Below are 20,872 nucleotides of genomic sequence, written 5' to 3' on the forward strand. Positions count from 1 at the left end.
ACACAAAATGGCCCTGCCCATAGTAAAAAGTACTTTTGCAGAAAAATAGGAAAACAATGTCACAAAAAGCATTATGTGATCCTTAGAAAGTGGAAAGTCAGACTTATTCAGTTGGGTAGAAATCATTGTGTAATGGTAGGTTTTCCTGACATATGTAGTGATGTTATGATGACTTGCCAAGGTCAGCCCCCACAGTACTGAATTACATTGCATTTACTTTTGCCATATCTATTCACTGAGCTAGTCACACGGTTAATGGCAACACAGAAAACACAATTATGCCCATTTTTAAAAGTCTACTTAAAGGGGTAGGAAACCCCAGCTACATGGCAGCATTTATTGGAACGCAGCCAGGGAACTGAGCCAATGAGATGATCATGTGGTGTTCACATCCAATCCTGGGGTGACCTTTTCGGCCAGGTACGCACGACTGCATTGTGATAAATGTTGTCATGTTTCTGGGGATTTCCTAACCCTTTCACATTACTCTTTTTGCTGCTTACTCAGATCCTGCAGAGCTTATTGAAAATAAATACCACTAATTCAATGTAAATAAATAAAGCTAACATTAAATGTAACTATTAGTTTGTAAATCTCCATCCGTGCCATGAGATTGCATGTGTTTTAATTTGAAATGATTACTTCCCCTCCCGTGGGTTTTCTGCATGCAGAGTTTATCATTGTGAATGTGTGCAGAGGACAGCTGTGCTCTCTGATAACACAGGATATGTACATGCAGCCAACCGAGGCAAAGCCATTTCACCCCACACTCTGCTCAGTCTATCACGTCGCCAGCAGTGCCAGGAGTACACCCATATAGCATGTATGAAAGGGGATAGCTAATCCATACTGATGGCTTTTTCTACACAAAACATCTATTAATATCTGCCATTTAATATCATATAAACTGAGTTGTGTTTGATGGGAATGTGAGTATACGTTCTCACATGTTAGATAGTATACAACATACAGTATATGAGCTGCACGGTTTCTACCATTCTGTGTGCAACTGGCAGTTTAATTAGCATGTTATTATTTTCCTATGTCTGTGTGTAGGTAGGTAGATGCTAATATTCAAATACCAGTGGCTGAACTAAATTTATAAGGAAGTCTCCTAAAAAGTCCCACCCCTGCTGAATGTGGCTTGGCTAATGCAGGCAAAATCCACGTTTAGACAAGCCTGAAAAAACAACCACAAAGGTGCACAGTTTAGATGTACCTTTTTGCACTAGATTGCTGCAGGCAGTACAGAGTTAATTTTCTTTATAGAGTGACATCTCTTTAACCATCAAGGCACATTTCTAGTGCTTCCTAGATGACAAGGTTATAGCATCTATGTGGATGACAAGGATGTTGTCTCATCAACTTTATAACTTGTCCATTTACCGGTGTCTTCAGTTTTTAAACTATTTCAGTTAGAAGTACATATACTTACCTGCTTTGGTCTGTCTATTTAAATTCATTACTAATACAAACAAAATGTGCTATACTGCCCCATGTATGCTTCTGAACACATGGGGCAGCAGAGAACATCAGAACAATCTGCATGCTGTTGCTGAGAATAAATGTACTGTGTATAAATGTGGACATCCTTTTGAAAAGTAAGCATTTGAGGACTAAAACATGACCGTAAGGTTCTGTTGTAGATTATTTTCTAAGTGCAGAGCCAACATTGTGAATGCGGCATAAATGTTATTTAGAATGTGGATCATTTAATCCCTTTGGTGAACGATGGAACAGACCATGAATTCCACCTCCAGTTTTTGGTTTTTTTTTTGCATTCACGGTTCAATGAATAAGGATCAATAATCCAAAAGTTGTTTATCATTTGCTTGGAAGTGGAACAGAAAAAACACAACATAAGTACTGACAAGTGCCATGTGTGTGCAACTTAAATATCTAAAATTTAAAATGCCACTCACACTCACCCACTTCATTGTTCCAGCGAGTCCTTCTCAATAAAAGCTCAGAAAGGATAAATGTTTTATCTGGCCATCAACACTCACCTGTGTCATCGCCCCAATGCCCACAGGGCAAAGCATTGACTCATAGGTCAATGGCATAGCCCAGAAAGGTATTTTCCTGAGAAGGTATTATTTAATTTCAGTGAATTGTAGTTTATTTTATTTTAGTAAAATAGACTTTTAATTAAAACTTTTGAATAAAAAGGTTTGTTATTAGTAACCAACTTGCCTAACTTACCTTTGTGTATGTGATATATTACCCAAGTTAAAATACCCTGGCAGTGCTTTATAAAATGATGAGAATGTTCCCTTATTGTTCGGACGGATTATGTGCTCACAGATTAAACAATCTATCACCTACCTTATCACTCCTGGCAATTATATTTTACCTTTTAATTGGATATAGATTGATACGGGGTAAATGAGGAAGATAGACGTGCCTGGAGACACAGGAGATTTATGTCCTTGACAAGTGTGCTTATCCCAAGGACAATAGTAGACATTAGCCATTTCTGAAAATAGTTTAAACAGTGTTCCATACAACAGGCTAGTTTATTTTTCTTTCTCTGCTAAGGCTGCTGACCCACTACAGAAAATTTTGACATCTTTAACGATTTTTCCAATGACAGAAATAAAAAGTCCCGCTCAGCATGAATGAACAACTAACAGTATAATCATTATTAAAACTATGGATATAAGAATTATTTTTTTTACATTATATACATAAATCAAGATACTTTTAGTGCCTACTGTACATTTATATAATTAATCTTCCTTGCACACACATGTTCTATGTTAGCTATTGTCACGCAGGCGTGTGCTTTTTAATACAAAGGCTATAACCTGTCAGTCATCACTATAAATTAGCACTTACATGTGTCCTGTAGCTGGTGCAAGTAATACAGGCGAGAAACCTAGGTCTTAAATCGTCTTCATCTGCATTGGCACATCCTTGCTGTACATGACCTATGTTCATCTGCCCCTTCCCTCCCCTGTTCCACCTCTCGTGTTAGGCAGTCCTAGTTTCTTTTGCGTTCAGACATGAATTGCATGCAATGGTTGTAATGTCCATTCCTGAGCAAGTGCAGATCAGATTGTAAAAATACTGTAGTTTCCTACCAAATTGTCTGGTGAAAGCACTCGCGAAGGTGTTCTCTCAGGGGAGTAGATAACGTATTTATATCGCTTTCCCAGGTCTCAAAGAATTTACCAGTTAGTTTTTCTCTCTGGAGGAACGCCTCCAAACAGTACATCCACATAATAAAAAAAACATTTTTTCTTTAAAAAGATGAAGTGTGGGGAGAGAACTGTGGATGCACATTTGGAGAACACACTTTCTAGCCGCTGCCGAGATTGCCATTAGTAGCTTTTTGCTCCCTCTAGGAGCCCTCACGTTTTGAGGCAAAATACCCAAATCGCACATTCAGGTGTAAATGGTCGATAATTTACCAACTCTGCCATTATGAATCTCCACACACGGATCCAGAAGACTCAAACAATGGGAGATGCTCAAAAGCAGTGGAACAAATGATCCTGAGGTTTGCCACATTTGAGGCAATTAGAATCATTAGAGAAACCTATAATATTTCTATGGTGATGTGAGAGATAAGTTCTGTGGAAAATGTTGAGAAACATCTCCACATATGTGGAGACACGGAGAAGTTTGATTGAAGTGTCTAAATTTGAGTAAAATGTCTTTATTCAGTTGGGAAAAAAATCTTAACTATTGAATCAGATCGGATTTAGTAGTGGTATGATCTAATATATTTCTCAAAAAAGTACAGAGTGTGGATATCGCTGTCCTTTGAGAGGGAGGAGATAACAAAACAGTGTCAATGAGGATTATCCCAATCAATTTCAGAAAAGAATGAAATAACACTACTAGCAGAGTGTTAGGACTAGATAAGGCAAGTACAAGGACCTAGAAAAGGAAATCATTTAATCGCTTGGAAATATCGGAGTGGTTTATTTACATATTTTATTTAACAACTGGCCGACCGAATGCAACCCCTATCTCCCACGAAATGAAAGGATGAGCCGCCATACGTTACTAGTGTTTGAAGTTCAATGTATGCTTTTACCAATGCATTTACCAATGGTAAACACAAAGCAGTAGAACAAGATTTAGTCTGAAAATCAGAACACAAAACAGTACCAGTAAAAACACCAGTGGATAGGGTGATGCTACAAATAATGGTTACCAGTGTTATTGGAACGCTAATAAAATGCACATAATCGATTTTTGGGCAGCACGGTGGCTTGGTGGTTAGCATTTCGATTCTCAACCATGGCCTTATCTGTGTGGAGTTAGTATGTTCTCCCCGTGCTTGCGTGGGTTTCCCCCGGGTACTCCGGTTTCCTCCCACACTCCAAAAACATACTAGTAGGTTAATTGGCTGCTATCAAATTGACCCTAGTCCAGTGTTGGCTGACCTGTGACACTCCGGGTGCTGTGGGGCTACAAGTCCTAGCATGCCCTTCCAGCGATAAGCTGCTATATATTGGCAGGGCATGCTGGGACTTGTAGTTTCACAACATCTGGAGTGTCATAGGTTGGCGAACACTGCCCTAGTCTGTGTTTCTGTCTGTATGTGTATGTTAGGGAATTTAGACTGTAAGCTCCAATGGGGCAGGGACTGGTGTGAATGAGTTCTCTGTACAGCGCTGCGGAATTAGTGGCGCTATATAAATAGATGATGATGATGATGATGAATAGATGGCAGTAGATGTGAGCCCAAAGGCTTCAATTATGAAGCAGAAAACCAGGACTTGTATGTGACAGTACATTTGCTCAGTTATAGGCCATAATCATATTAATTATCTTAATCTAGTAGATTCGTTCCTGAGAAGATAATCAATCAAGCTTAAAGGACCCCTAAACTCTTAGTGGATAATGAATTCAAATAATTTCCTACATTGCGTAGGGCTTCAATTAGGAACCTTCCCGGGGTAACAGTTACCATATTTTAAGAGGGAGCCGATTTTTAGCTGGTCAGCTGAGCATACACATGCTGACCAGGTTATAATTCTAGCGCCTCTTCTTAAACCAGGAACAGTACACAATGACAGCTACATGCTGCTTTATACTGCTTTAATGTTCCTTGAGAATTCCTGCAGTGTTTCATTACGGGGTTTGTAGTTTAAGTGTTTTTTGTTCTCTTATATATCAAACTTACCTGCTGGTAGTCTGTTCCTAAAGTTTACTATGCTTTTAATTAAGTTCTGTTTATGGCATATCTTCTTTATTGTCTTCTCCAAGTACATTTCATGTTTTTATGTAATTACAACTACATTTTGAGTCTTCACAGTCTTTATTGTCTAACAAATCTAGAAACAATAAACAACATGTAAATACGTGTTTACATTGCAGCATAAAACATTTTATGGTACAAACACATCCCTCCAGCAGTGAAAACAATACTGTCATAACGATATGTATACTGAAAGCTCATTTCAAGCACAATATGTCTTTTAATGACCATATTGCAGAAAATCTCTGCAGCAATAATGTTGAAACCATACTGTAGACTTCAACATGTTACATTGTGCATGTATGCAGAACATTTCTTGCTACATCAGTAATTTAGTCTAAGTACTTAGTACAGTAGATTAGCAGTAAGCAGCAGTAAAGTATTTAGCTGCATTATAAGCACTCAATGTGTAATACTAAAAGAGACCATCACTTGTTTCCTACTCTTTAGTTACCAACCCGTGGCCACTTTTAAATATACATGTGTAAATGATTTTTCGATGATAAGAAAATCACAATAAATATATATTGTTCAGGTCAGATTTGTAATTGCTTTCTTCTGAAATGTAACAGACCAGGCATTGGGAATAGAAACCCAGTATGGTGTTAATTATTTCACTATTGTACATATAAGAGACTAGTGAAAAGTGGATGCCAGGGCCATGATAGGTGCCACATTCATTGCCAGGGCCAGACTCATTTTAAACCCTGTGGTACATGTTGTTAAATGCCAATATAATTAATCATTTGTTGGAACAATATAGAAATATTAGTAAAATAAATCAGCATAATACAATATTGTTATAAAAATGTAGAAAGAATGAAGGTAAATTGTTATAGTAAGTGTAAATTTGTGAGCGATAAAATACCTTTTCTCTAAAACAATGTTCGGATATTTCTAAATGAGTGAAGACATATATTTTTGTGAATCACATATATTAAGAGCCCTTTCACATGTGTATAAACACGTGCAATTTAATAACAATACATATCATATCCAATATACATCAGTTATAACGGGTAAACATTCGCACATTATGACTAATGGCAATTATAAATGCAGTTTTCTGAACTCGTGTTCTTGTAAAAGTAGGATTACAACGATTGCCAAACTCCACCCACATATGGACATATTTGGGTAAAACACCACCCACTTTCCTGTCAAGCTCTGTCCCTTTTGCAGTCCGCAAATTGAGATGTCCTGATTTAAAATCCAGACAGTTGGGAGGTATGCATTAACATGGCAATCACAAGTATTAATACTCCTTGTGCATGAACAAAAATAGGTGTTTAAGCAGCGATAGAAAACTACTCCTACCGCTTCCTGATGATTTATAGACCCCTAAGTCACTAACTGACAAATAAACTGAGGCAGGGACGGATGTAGAATTTTTTTTTGGGGGGGAAGGAGTTATACCCGCCCCTTTTTTTACTTTCATCAATGAACTGCCTGCGGCCACAAACTATGTGTTGCAGGCAGGGCCCTCTTAACAACATTTTGGGCCCCCGGGCACAAGCAGTGCATCGGGGCCCCTATATATATATATATATATATATATATATATACACACATATATTTAAAAGAAGTGATTATATATATATATATATATATATATATATATATATATATATATATGTGGGCCCTGCAGCCCAGGGGGCCCGTCAGAGGCAGCGCAAAAAAAAAATCCTGAAAAAAAAAAATAAGAAAATACTTACCTTGCGGTCAGCTTGCGATCCGGCTCCCTCCCTGGTCAACTCCTCCATTGCGCTCCGCAATGGATGTCGGGCGGGCATGATGACATCACGCCCGACATGCACTGTGAGCGCCGCACGGAGGAGGAATCCAGGGAGGGAGCCGGATGGCCAGCTGATTGCAAGGTAAGTATTTTCTTCTTTTTTCTTTTCAGGTTTTTTTTTTTGCGCTGCCTCTGACGGGCCCCCTGGGCTGCAGGGCCCCCGGGCACCTGCCCATTGGGCCCAATGGGAACGACGGCCCTGGCTGCAGGTTCCTGTCGGCAGACAGAGTATGCTGCCTGGCTGCTATGATTGTGTTTAAAACTGGCCGGGCAGGATTCTGTCTGCCGACAGGGACCTGCAGTACATAGTGTGCAGCCGCAGGTAGAACGTCTCTGCTAGGGGGCGATTTCCCCGATCGCCACCCCTAAATCCGCCACTGAACTGAGCTATACATATAATTCTTTAATGAACAAATTATAGGAACATACACTTCTGTTACCTTATGAATTCCTGCATTAATTCCTTCATATTGAATTCTTGAACACAGCAACGTGATTACATTGAGAGATAACAACACAGTAGCCCCCAGTCTTCAAAACCTGGGGCCTGATTCATTATGGATCTTAACTTAAGAAACTTTTTATTTCAGTCTCCTGGACAAAACCATGTTACAATGCAAGGGGTGCAAATTAGTATTCTGTCATTTTGTTAGGCAGCTATAAAAACCAGCAAACGGCAAGTAATACCTGGTTACAATGTTCGGCTACATCCCACTCTCAGAGCACACCTATGGCACACCCCCCCCCACCGTGGAATTATAACATCCACCAATAGGATTATATCATATTGACTTTCCTCGACGCTTGGCACCTATACTTCAACATCTGGCAATAATTAACAATTGGACATATTCTATACGATTATTAGGTTTAATCTGTATGGACATAAATATGGAGATTTGATCGTGACTCCAGTGGACATAGTCATTTTTAACATATGCCACACTCCAAATATAACTAAATCGATTGGCTGGTATTTTTCTGTCACACATATTGTAAAATATTATCCATTGACTCTTAGGCTCTCCATTATTGTGGTTATTATCATATATTGATGTAATTTTTATCATTTTTTACTATGTTTTAATAAATTGGTATATTTAGTTTTACATAGCAGAGTCCCTTCCCTAAGTACATATTAGCCCTTTAAAGCTTGGAGTTACAGGTAATTCCACAAGTGGTCACAATATAATACAAGTGATCCAACAAAGGATCCAATTGCACTCCATTCATTAATTATACACAAGTCAATGAGCGCTTAAGTCTTTGATTCATTTCTATCTATAGGGAGGGATCCCTAACTTTAATTCTGCTCTTGCAATCATTGGGAGGAGAGCGCAACTTCCTGTTCTCTTTCAATGACCGATATACAACACAGAGAGTATGTTAATAAATAATACCCAAAACAAAGAGGGTCCTGTTGACCAATATACAACACAGAAAGAATCCTAGTGACCCCCATACAATGCAGCGAGCATCCTTGAGACGAACTTACAGTGCAGAGAGCATTGTAGTGACAGATATTCAATGAAGAGAGCATCCTAATGATATATATATATATTCATAAGATCGACAATTCTAGTGACCACCATACAATATAGGGGAACATCCTAGTTACCCCCATATAATACAGAAAGTATCCCCTTGACCTCTATACAATACAGTGATCATCTAGGTGACCACCATAAAAAGCAGAAAGCATCTCAGTGACAGCCACACAATACAGAGCATCCAAGTGACCTTCATACAATACAGAGAGCATTCTAGTGTCGACATACAATACAAAGAGCATCTTAGTGATTGATATACAATACAGAGAGTATACAATTGACAGCCATTCAATAAAGAGAGCATGCTGGCCATACAATACACACGGGGCCAGCCACCTGGAAGCAGACCAGTGTTGGGATGGCCACTAATAGGCCAGGGATAGTCTTGATGAGCACAGGCCTCCTAGATCGGGGCGCAGGCTAAAAAAATTATATAAAACAGATAAAAAGCTAACCAAAAACGCATCAGCCAGCCCCATGAGCAGCCTCCCTACCAGGAAAACTCCTACATGCTGACTACATCATTAGTCCATGAATGGGATTGATGTGGTGCTACTATTTCCTACTTGAGCTAGATATATTGAAGACACACAGTTACCTACTGCTTCTTGAATAACTATCACCTTCTTCTATCTACATTTTTACTTCTCAATTAATTTCTTCCCTTTGCTTCATTGGTATTTTTTGTTAAACGAGTTGGCCAAGTGCCAGAAACCCATAATTTTAATGCAGTGCAAAATGATACATACATAATTATATGCAAGCCATATGGGCTGTAGACAGCTCAGCTGCGAGTTTCAGGAGACAGAAAAAATGAAAGCGAGAGAGAGGGGCAGAACTGCTCCATGAGATGAGAGCAGAACAGAGTGCAAATGTCACAGAAATGAACATTTTAATGAGCATGCTGCTGACACTCCTCCTCTCACCTATATGTTCTAGTCATTCACTCTGCAAGAGAAAACAAAGTAGATTGGAAATAAAATAAAACATCATGTCAGCCTTCATGTCAACCATCATGTCTAATGGGCTCCCTTAATGCTGCCATTTAAATTGCAGCTTTCTAAATTAACAATGTAGATCAAAGCAGCTTGCACTGTGTCATACATAGTCCTCAATAAATATTTTATCTCTGCATTTTTAATAAAGGTTTAATATTGTTGACAGCTTTGCACCTCCTCATAATATGTGAGTTTCAGCACATCTCAGCCACTATTCAATGCTGCATCACCTGCTACTTGAAGTGCATTTTTCCACTGGTTGTTACAACTACCACATACAACAATCATGATCAAAACAATACATTGCTTAGCTGAGACACTTCACTGGCCTCTTATGGAGGTTCACATAGACCTTCATTACCGAGCATATAGAAAATCACCTCTGTTACTGGGATTCACAGCAAAAGCATGTTATATTGTTACAGCAATAGGAATCTGTCAATGCAAGCAGAGTTTAATTTTTAAAATGTATATGTCAATATGAAAATATTATCCATAGTTTTATCATAGAAAATGTATATTATGTATCTTATTACAGGTGTTTTGGTAGAGCTGCTTGTACAGATGCCACATGCTTCATTCTGAAATGATACCACAATGTTAAAATGCTGTAATAAATAAAAGCATTATGGGCATATGGACAAATATCAATGTGTTTGAAAACCAAAGTGTATTACTACTAACTAATTTATGTAGTTTACAATTAAATTATAGTAAAAATCTTTTATATACAGTTTTCCCCTCTTATTCATAGATTCATGTGACACACTCAGCCTGGTGCAATTACATATGAATGTGTCCTGACACACTGGTTGGGAATCACTCTCTTAGTATACATTTATCTTAAGGTGGACGTGCCTATATTTTCAGATTGAAGTATAAAACAACAATGCAAACATCTCATGCTGACATATGATCAATAAGAACGTATATATATATATATATATATATATATATATATATATATATATATATATATATATATATATATATATATACATACACGCACAGATAATTGTAAAAGATCATTTCTATTTTAAAGGCACAGTAGCCTTTTTAATAACAATATTCCAAATTTCCAAATGTGATTTCATCCATAGCAACCAGTTGCAATCTATTACCATTTTGTACAGCTGTTTTGCACATAATATCAAACCTCTGGTTTACATTTCTACACATTTGCATCATACATGATTAAATAGATCTCAGTATACTAGATACATTTATATTTGATGTTTAAAAGTTCATGACATGCCCATTTTAACAAAAGTATGCATGATTCACATGTAGTAATGTGATATATATATTTTTATATATAAATAATATTTTCTGTTTACTATTTTGTTTTATGTTTGCCATTTTGCTTCTAGTTTGTTATGAATGCAGGTATTTTTGTTTCAAGTCCCTAAATAGGCCATTATATTTCCCTTCAGGCTAGAGATGAAGATGGACATGGTGAAAATTTTCCCCAGCAACACTATGCTAAGGAAACTCCAAGACTTGCCTTCAAGAATAACTGCGAACTACTTGTAAGAATAATAATAATCTTTAAACAAGTCAGGATCGTTACTTTAGCACAGTGTAAATGCATATTTAAGTAGCTTTGTATGTACTGTACTGTTAATGCTATAAATTATATAGTTTTGTACCATGTTTAGTAAACTTTTATGTTTTACTGTAAGCCCGGATTTGGAGAAAGTTTTCCAGATTCTTGGCCTTGTAGGGCATGAATTTTGTGGGTGTAACAAATTGGACTGTGTATTCTACATTAATATGCAGAATACAGTAATGTAATAAGAAATAATGAAAGACAGTATTTAACTTGAATGGTCTTTGCACAGTAGTTAAACATGTCATTTATCAGAGTAGAATAAGGTAATGTGGGGTGGAGATGTAATCTAACAGAAAATTGTCCATAAACATCACACAAGGCAAATCCCACCTTTCTTTATACATAAATTAAAGAAGACTACAAGCTATTTTTTTCCTTACTAATAAGCCACCCTATCCCCAGTTTTTAGAACTGCAGGGGTCCAATGACCAGAGATTTATATGTAACCCTACATATGTCGCACCCAAGGTTCCTACCCGGCTAACGGCTGGAAGGAGGATGTTTAATACTAACGGAGTCTATTGTAAGTTTTCAATGGCGCTGATAGGACAGGCCAGGGGAGTTGTCCAATCAGCAACATTGACAACCTCTCAGTGGAAAGCTAACTGAAGCGTCAGCTGCAGCACCCATGGAGGGATCTCATGAATACTGGATCCTGGGAAGGGAACCACCACGGTTCTTAAACTTCAGGCTACGACATTTAGTTGGAGGTTTGCTTTTTTTATTTTTTTTTAGTAGAAATAGATGTTTGTAATGTAAATAGAAACTTTGCATTATATGGTTAATATGCAGAATGTTATTTCTAAATTCTATATCTATGTTAAAGGGAAATAAACTGTTTAGCATCTGAAGCACAAATTAGCATACATGGTATAAGCCGGTAGGGCATATTTCATATATACTTAGTGAAGTTGAAAAAGATAAATGTCCACAAAGTATAACCTTTCATAAACTCTTAATTGTTGCTATAGCTAGGTATGTGGAATGAAGTATTAGTACAAAATATCAGACCCTTAGAGCCCTTACTATTGGAGATGCCACATATATAATGTTAAGTATAGATGACTAGACTTTAAGGTGAATGTTTCATCTTCTAAAAAGGAAAAGTAGAGGTATTGCCCATGACAACCAATCAAATTCTAGTCATCACTTTCTATAGTGTACTAGATAAATGATACCTAGAATTTGATAGGTTTCTTCGGACAACACCTCCTCTTTTCCTTTTTAGAAGGTTTGATATATCTACCATTAAATCTGCTAAACATCCTGGGATAAGATATTTTATCATTTTAGACTGTAACATATCTACACCTCTAGGCAGTTTATCATGCAGCATCTAGGAATCTAACTGTCAAAGAATCTCTACTGCTGAAATGGAAAATACATTCATTCCTCTTCTAACCCTGCTCTAAGATATATGCCATTACTTCTACACTTGTAAATGTTTAAATCACATGGGAGAAAATCAGTATATTAGTATTAAAATGATTATCATAGTATTTTGTTCTTGGGTATGACTGTAATGTAGAACTGATGATTATTTTTTATCATCATCAGCTATTTATATAACAACACTAATTCCACAGTGCTGTACAGAGAACTCACTCACATCAGTCCCTGCCCCATTGGAACTTACAGTCTAAATTCCCTAACATACACACGCAGACCGAGGGAGACTAAGGTCAATTTATTAGCAGCCAATTACCCTACTAGTATGTTTTTGGAGTTTAGTGGTGGTGCTGTTATATCTGGTATAGATACAATTTCCATTGCTGCTGATAAATAGTATTTTCTTGTTTTGACTATCTAAGAAGGGTACGGTAACCCAAAATCCAAAACTAAATAATCTTAGAGATAATATAGTAGTTATCACAAGCTGATTTGACAGACTATCCAGAGCAGATATTTCTGTAACTATTTCAGATCAAGTTCCATCTGTAAATTAGATGACTTAGAATGAGCTTAAATTTTTCAGTTAGGATAAGTAATTCTCGCAGTTTAGTATATCTTGCCAGGGCCATAACTAGGGCTGTGCGACAGGGGCGATCGCCCAGGGCACCACGCTGAAGGGGGGCGCATTTTAGGAATATTTTAGGATCATTTGGTTAAAATTGAGTGCTAGAGGGCCGGCATTTGTCTTTCTTGCCCCAGGCGCTAGAATTCTAAGATACGGCTCTGTATCTAGCCCTAAGTGTTCTGTTCATAAACATTTAATAAATAACCTGTATTGATGATGAAAAACTATTCACTTTTACCCTGAATTTTGACCGCTGCATTCAGTAACAAACATAAGATATAGCAGTCTGAATTTATAGCACATACCATACATAACCAGTAAGGCTTTGACTATAGATTTAATAATACTCCCAATCAAATGAGATTAGACAGTCAATGAAATCTGAATAAACACTAGGTTAAGGACTATGGAAAATGTAAATTTTTAAGATGAACAATTGAATTGATCTATCGTTCTAACAGCTATTTAACTAATTGGTAGTTTATATTAATAATAATATTTATTAGTAAAATAAACAATGAAACCGGGGTTTGCCAACCCCTAAAACACTGACAAAAATTAACATAGGATTGGGAGTCTTTGTATATCTAAAGTCACTGTTACTACTGTCGTAAAATGAGATACCAAACATCAGAAAAAGCTTTATAGTAGTCGTTGGCCTTTTGCTACAGTCAGGATAAAGTCCTGACTGAGTGCGCCAGAACAGTTGGCAGACTGTCCTGCTCTCTCCTACCTGTTCTTGCTGCTTTCAATACTTGTTGCTGGTGCTCGTGTCCTAAGCTCAGTTGCTGCTTGTCTGGATCCTGGAATGTTGGCTCCCTGTTTGGAAAAATGACAGGTACATGATATAGAAATCCCAATGAGTGAACACCAAAAGCAGCTCCCCCAAAGCAGCCTGATATGAAATCAAAAACACCCATGTTTAATAATTAGGCCTCCCAGTAACCAACCCGGACAGTAAATTAATGTCATTCACCTTTAATAAAAATATCCATTTCCCCCCAAACAACCCAACATTAAATTAATAGTATTTACATTTAATAAATAAACCTGTTGCCTCCCAAACATTAAATATTTGGCATTCACTTTTGAAAAATAGCTCTCCTTCTCCCCCAGCTCAGCCACACCTTCAATTAATAGCACCCAAACCACGCCAGCATTAAATGAATAGTCCATCATCCCACCCTTAATAGGTCCGCCATAACCCCACAATTAAATTAAATATCCCCAACCTTCACACCACCAATAAACTAAAAGCTCCTACTATCAACCTACTATGAAATTAATATTTCACACCCCATCCACATCACATAAAATATCCCTACTCTTACATTAAAATCCATTTTCCTCCCTCTGCCACACGTATATTAAAAGCCCCTCCAAACCTATGTTTACAAAGGAACTATTGTACCTCTATATTAAATCCCCCACGTACATTAAAGGCACATGAGAACCCCCCCACACACACATTTCTCACACTTACCCTCTTCATCTAGTGATGTGTCTTGAGTCCTCCTGCTGTACACATGAGACATGCAGGCAGTGGGAGGGAAAGGGGCTGGGACACACAGCACTGGAGAGAGGGGCGGGGACACACAGCAGTGGAAGAGAAAGGGGCGGGGACACACAGCAGTGGAAGAGAAAGGGGCGGGGACACACAGCAGTGGGAGGGAAAGGGGCGGCGACACACAGAACGGGAGAGAGGGGCTGGGACACACAGCACAGGAGAGAGGGGCGGGGACACACAGCAGGGGAGATGATTGTGAACAGTGCAGGCATAAACTATCTGCACACAAGCTGCAAAGTGGCTGGTCCCGGGAACAGGGATACAAGCATACAGTACACCCTGGGTTTGTGTATGAAATTCTATTATATAATGAAAAACTTTTATTTTCAGGTTTCTCAATCTGCTACAGATATTAATTTATTTTATATATGACATTCCTGCACCACCAAAAGTACTTTTGTCTGTTAAGGCTTTGCACGCCTGATATGAAAACCTATGCTTTTTACTACAAAACAGGACAAATCTCTGGAGCCTTTAAGACAAGACTTTTAAGGATTTACATGTAGAGCCTAACTTTTTAGGATGCATTCTCTGTATCACAGACTGCACCTCTATCTTAGCTCTTTAAAATAGTAAGTTAGTTCCTAGATCTCTCTCCTAACATGTAATAAATAGATTGATGATTCATCACATACCTCCCACCATTTAAAACAGAAAATGTACTACAAATTAAGACCTGCTCATCTCAGTGTATGATCCTCCCAAACTCATCCATATTTAACCCTAAGCCACACCTACTTTCCAATTGATCATAACTAAGTTGTCTTAAAAACGCTACTATGCCACCAAAATCAGGACTATTGAAACACACGTACGCAGCTTCAAGTGACACCATCTGGCATATATGACACCAAGCATTCTATATGCAATTTTGATTTGTTTTAGTGCCTGTTCTTTCAAGCAAAAAATGATTTTACTTTATTTACCAAGGTGATCCTATGACACTTTAAAACAGTTTCAAACTACAATCCCATGACTTAACCTTAAGCAGGGGCAGTATCTTCCCCTCTGTCCCACAATCTATGAATAATCACTTATTCAATATTAGACACAACACCAAGTAGTGTAGAGTATATGACCACAGCCACAGTGTGGCGGTCAACCAATTTCCCCCACATACAACATGCCAAATGTTCCAGAATCCAAGGGCCATGTTTACAGTACCCAATCAGCATTTACAGTGCCCAACCAACTGGCCACCCAATTCCCTGTCCTTGTGACATTCCAAAACTGGGGTATAAAAACCCAAAACGTGGACCGAAAACCCCTACAAGATCGTCACCCTAGCCGATTCCCAGGGTTTCCCGCATATATAACTGTACAGTTCACCTTTATCCAAGGACAATCAATAACACCCTCCCCTTGACTGGAACACTGGGTGTGACACAAAATCAAGCATAACAGTATATCCATCTTTAACATGCGTCTTTATCTTTCTCATGCTATTTCTTTATTTTTTATTAACATATGATCTTATCTCTTCTCTTAATTTATTTTCATTCTGTTCTTAAATTCTCATTCCATTTTTCTCTGTACATATTTTTTTCTTCTTTTTATTACTTAAATAACAGTTTTACATCATCACATAGAAATAAACAGTAGCAGTGATAAACAGCCTCTAGCTTTACCCCTTTTGACTGGATCTGGGTAGGCTGGGTGGGGTTACCTCTTTGCATTCTTCTGGATAGAGATGAAGGTGAGTGAGCCTTCTGCTTTTATATGTATACCTGTCCCCGCCGGCATGAGCTGCTCAGCTCCTTCTCCTATTCAATTCCCCGCCCTTGTGCTACTTCCCTTTATTCGCTCTGGGGAAATCTCACTATCCTACTGCATTGCCAGGCTCACATTGCTCATCAAACACAGCGGGACTCATAGCAGGCTCCTTGCTGCAGTCATGATCTGACAGTTGACTCCAAGTGGGGCTGTTAAAACATCTAAAACTATAATCCCATATCTTAACCTTTTCTCTCATCACTCATATAAAGTTAACAGAAAAAGGAGGAAAGTTTTAATTTCGAATGGCATGATGCAGGTGCAGATTAGGAACTTAAAATGGCCCTGGAAAAAAACCTGGACGTGGCCTCGTGTGGGCGGAACCAAATCAACTGTAGGCAGCGCCAAAACTGAAGTAGGCGGGATTAGCACAGTTAACCATTGCCACAACGGTGGTAGGCAAGGCTAATGCAGCATGCAATGGTAGACGGAGTCATAGTTACAACTATTTTCTGCAATATAAGAGTTATTTCACTGCTAGATGTACATTCCTTTGAATGATTAACTTAACAAGCTGTATAGTATATTACAATTTGCACAAATATTACAATCTAATGTTGGTTTTTTTTGGACCAATCGCAGATGAAAGGTTGTATTTTGAAGGCACATATCAGCTTATCAGCTATTGATATGACACATTAATCTCTGTAATGTTGATTATAAAAACCAATTACTCATTATTGATAATGAAAGTCATTACATGAAGAAAACAAGGAAAAAAAAGAAAAAAGACTATAAACAGTATAATTCATATATTTTTCTTACTCTTTACATTAGCATGTTAGTCTGTTGCCTGTTGTTCTTACCTGTCTAGGCACATATGCTGTTTATCCTGGTTTCATGGTTCTGTTGACATCTGTCTGGGTGGAACAGAACAGCACTGCATGAAGTTTTGTGAGAGTAGGGCTGCAGGCTTTGGGGGACCCCAGGCACTAAAGACACGGGCGTCCCTATGATCAAAAATTAAGGACATCATTCGCAAAAAAGAAAGAGAAGAACTGTGATATTCTTACCCTTATATCTCTCTCATCGCCCCCTCCATAGCTCTCCCATTGCCCCCTCCATCTCTTCCCCATTGTCCCTTTTCATGTCTCACTTATTGCACCACCTACATGTGTCTCATTGCAGCTTTCAAGCTCTCAATTCAGCCCTCCCAAACTCTCATTGCAGCCCCCTAAGTTATCTATACATCCCTCTCCCTATAGTATTATTTACAGCCCCCCTCCCATACTTCTCTTTATAGCAGCTGTACTTACCTTTAGTTGTGATCGCTGTAATGCTGCATCACTCCGTGCTGCTCAGACAGGAAGGGAAGCGCACTGTATTGTGCGGCTGCCTGATGTCTCCTCGGAACACTCAGACAGCGCTCTGAGGAGTCTGTGAAGCTCCGTGGATCCCCACCCCCTCCTGCTCATCACCACTGTATCCAGGGACTAGCATAACAAATAACAGTTTATCCTTTTAGACCACCCCTGATTAATTTTAATATGCAAATTAGGGTTAAGATTTTGTTTGTTAGCTTTTCCTGAATTTTCGAGTATTTTCATACTTTACATTCTGTATTTTGCTAATTCCTAAAAAATGGAACTAGTTTATCTCTTAAGGTTAAGGTTTGTTCACAGTTTTCAGAATTTGCTGGGCTTGACTGCATGCTGAAGGTTTTTGTCCACTTCACGTTTATCTGGGCAGTGGTCTTTATAGACAGTGGTCATAAGGACCGTTACACTTGTGCCCAGCTGCATGATCAATGTTGGTTTCATGTGGTCTCCTGCATGAAACCATACTGAGTGATGGAGTTTCTGTGAGTGTAAGCATGACAATAAATAAATAGGTGGAGATACTGACAGAGCAGGTTAGACTAGCATAGCGGAGACAACATTTATAGGCTAACTTTTGAAAACTCATTACAAGCACTATGTTTTTCTGACTAATTGTAAAGCCTGTCTTCAAAACAGTGGAACTTACCTTTAGGTGGGATCTGTGCAGCATTGCTCCGTGACTATTTAAAAAATAAATGAAGTTGTGTGCTAATCTTTAGTAACAAAGGTTAATCTGGCATTATCAACAACTTTTTCTTAGATTAAACTAACATGGGGTAGCACCTCTCATATCTCTTACTGCTTCTCTTTGCCACTTTCGCAAATAAGCAGAGAAACTTAGAATGTGACGGCAGATAAGAACCACTTGACCCATCTAGTCTGCCCATTGCTTTATTAACCTATGGTATCCTCAAACCCTATTTGATCCTTTACTCATTATAAGGATATCCTTATGTCTATCCCTAGCATGTTTAAATAGCTCTACTGTATTAACCTCTACCACTTCTGATGGGAGGCTATTCCACTTATCCACTACCCTTTCTGTGGAGTAATTTTTCCTCAAATTTCCTCCAAACCCAACTTCCCTTCAGTTGCAGTGCATGTCCTTATGTTCTAATACTTCTTTTCCTGTGAGGAATGTTTCCCTTCTGTACCTTGTTCAAACCATTGATATATAAGCAGAGAAGAGTAGAGATTGGCGGATAGTTTAACTACAATGCCATTGGACAATGAGCAGGAGAAACAGTGAGGGACAAATGGTTGTTATGGAAACTGTGTGATTACAGCTTCTTACTAATGTTGTGATGTTGTGTTGTCCTGCTGAAGGTGGTCAGGAATGTTAAAGAAATTATTTAAAAAAGTATATTAGCCCCCAGTCTAGAGCGGAGAGCTCTAATACAATGGTTGACAGTTGCCCGGCAAGACCTTGCCTGTGGCCCCCAGCCAGCTGCTCCCTATCTGTCACATTCTCTGTTGTGTTGTAAAGCAGAGAATAAGAGTGAATGGGAGCAGCTGGCTTCCGTGTCATGTGACCTCCTTCACACACTCAGGGAAGTAACGCATCGCAACAAATCAGAGGAGGAGGAGTTGTGCTCTCTCTCCTTCCTCTGTGGATCTGGCTGCGCAGGTAAGTGTGGGGAGGTCTTAAGGGCATGTGGGGAGGCCTGAAGGGCGTGTGGGGAGGTCTGAGGGGCATGTGGGGAGATCTGAGGGGCATGTGGGGAGGTCTGAAGGGCATGTGGGGAGGTCTGAAGGGCATGTGGGGTGAGAAGCATGTGGGGAGATCTGAAGGGCATGTAGGGAGGTCTGAGGGGCATGTGGGGAGGTCTTAGTGGAATGTGGGGATTTTCAGAGTACATGTGGGATCTGAGGGCAGTGAGGGCATTTTGGGACAAATGTAGGTCTGAGGGCATGTGGGGCTATTTTGAAGCAAGTGGCATGAGGTGAAATTTTGCAGGATGTGGGTGCATATTGGGATAAGCGATGTGGGGGCACCAAAGTTGTTTTGGGTCTGTTTTTATATTCTTGAAATTATGCATAATATGCAACCTTTTTGGAGGTTAGAAGGCCTCACATGCGGCCCTTAAAGTATGTTGAGTTTGCCATCACTGCTCTGATATCTTTCCCCTGCTGGTTGGAAGGATTTAGGAAGCGATGCCTAGTAGCCGCCACATTGTCTTAGGGGTGGTACTAGCAGCGTAACTATATGGTCCCAAGCCTAGCTTGGCTATTATAAGAAGCTATAGTTAAAAAAAAAAAGGAAATAATTGTAATAATACTAAAAATAATATGAGGAAATAGCATAATGACATCAAATGATCCCAACAGTATATCTTTTGGAGCCAAATCCCATTTAAGGAAGGTACACTCCGGGCCATCGGAACATGGTAATCCCTGTAAGCGCGGGTTACATGCCCCCTTATGTTCTGAGTCACTGCTCTGAACAGAGCAGGGATCGGAATAGGCACCGGGGTAGGGGCGGAGTGGCCCTTGTGCAGTGAAGCCCCAAAGGTTGAGAGGTGTTTTGGCCTTATGTGCACCCCTTTTCATTGGCAACAAACTACATCAGTATATCTGCCTAATGAATTATTGTTATTTTCAGAGCTTGGTTTTCCTGTTTAGTGCTTGTTATTCTTCATTACTATTACAGTTCATCATGACTAGGGCTAGTGGTACAACTAGCGACTGAGCCCCAACATTTAGATGAACCCCAATCCCCCTTTCTCATTTGACTGACAGGGGTAGGTTTAATTAATTTTAATGGAGTAATTGCTATGAGGGCATGGAGGGCTGAAGCTTGGCCTAGGGTGTCTGGTAGCCTAGCACCAGCCCTGATGATGACATTTTATTTTCACACTAAATCCCATTTATTCTAAAACAATATCTGCAATTGTGATGACTTTTGTGAACAGGTAGTCTAATTGGCTGTTTAGCTGTATTATTTTAATGCACCGTTTGCCAAGACCGTGCATTAAACAAGCATAAACAGCTTAAGTATTCACATGCGATTTTTTTTGCGTTGCTCA

The 20,872-nt window shown here is 38.9% G+C and overlaps 1 protein-coding gene across 2 annotated transcripts in view; it reads left to right on the forward strand.

Annotated features, from left to right (window-relative positions):
• SOBP (sine oculis binding protein homolog) overlaps positions 1 to 20,872 on the forward strand; it is a 177,807-nt gene that overhangs the window by 106,435 nt on the left and 50,500 nt on the right. For both annotated transcript variants that reach the window (XM_075202869.1, XM_075202870.1), the window contains one exon: positions 10,992 to 11,087. In XM_075202869.1, coding sequence (XP_075058970.1) covers positions 10,992 to 11,087 — 96 coding nt within the window. The remainder of the gene's footprint in view (positions 1 to 10,991; positions 11,088 to 20,872) is intronic.

This window comes from Mixophyes fleayi, chromosome 3, assembly GCF_038048845.1.
Source record: "Mixophyes fleayi isolate aMixFle1 chromosome 3, aMixFle1.hap1, whole genome shotgun sequence".
NCBI classification, from domain to species: Eukaryota; Metazoa; Chordata; class Amphibia; order Anura; family Limnodynastidae; genus Mixophyes; species Mixophyes fleayi.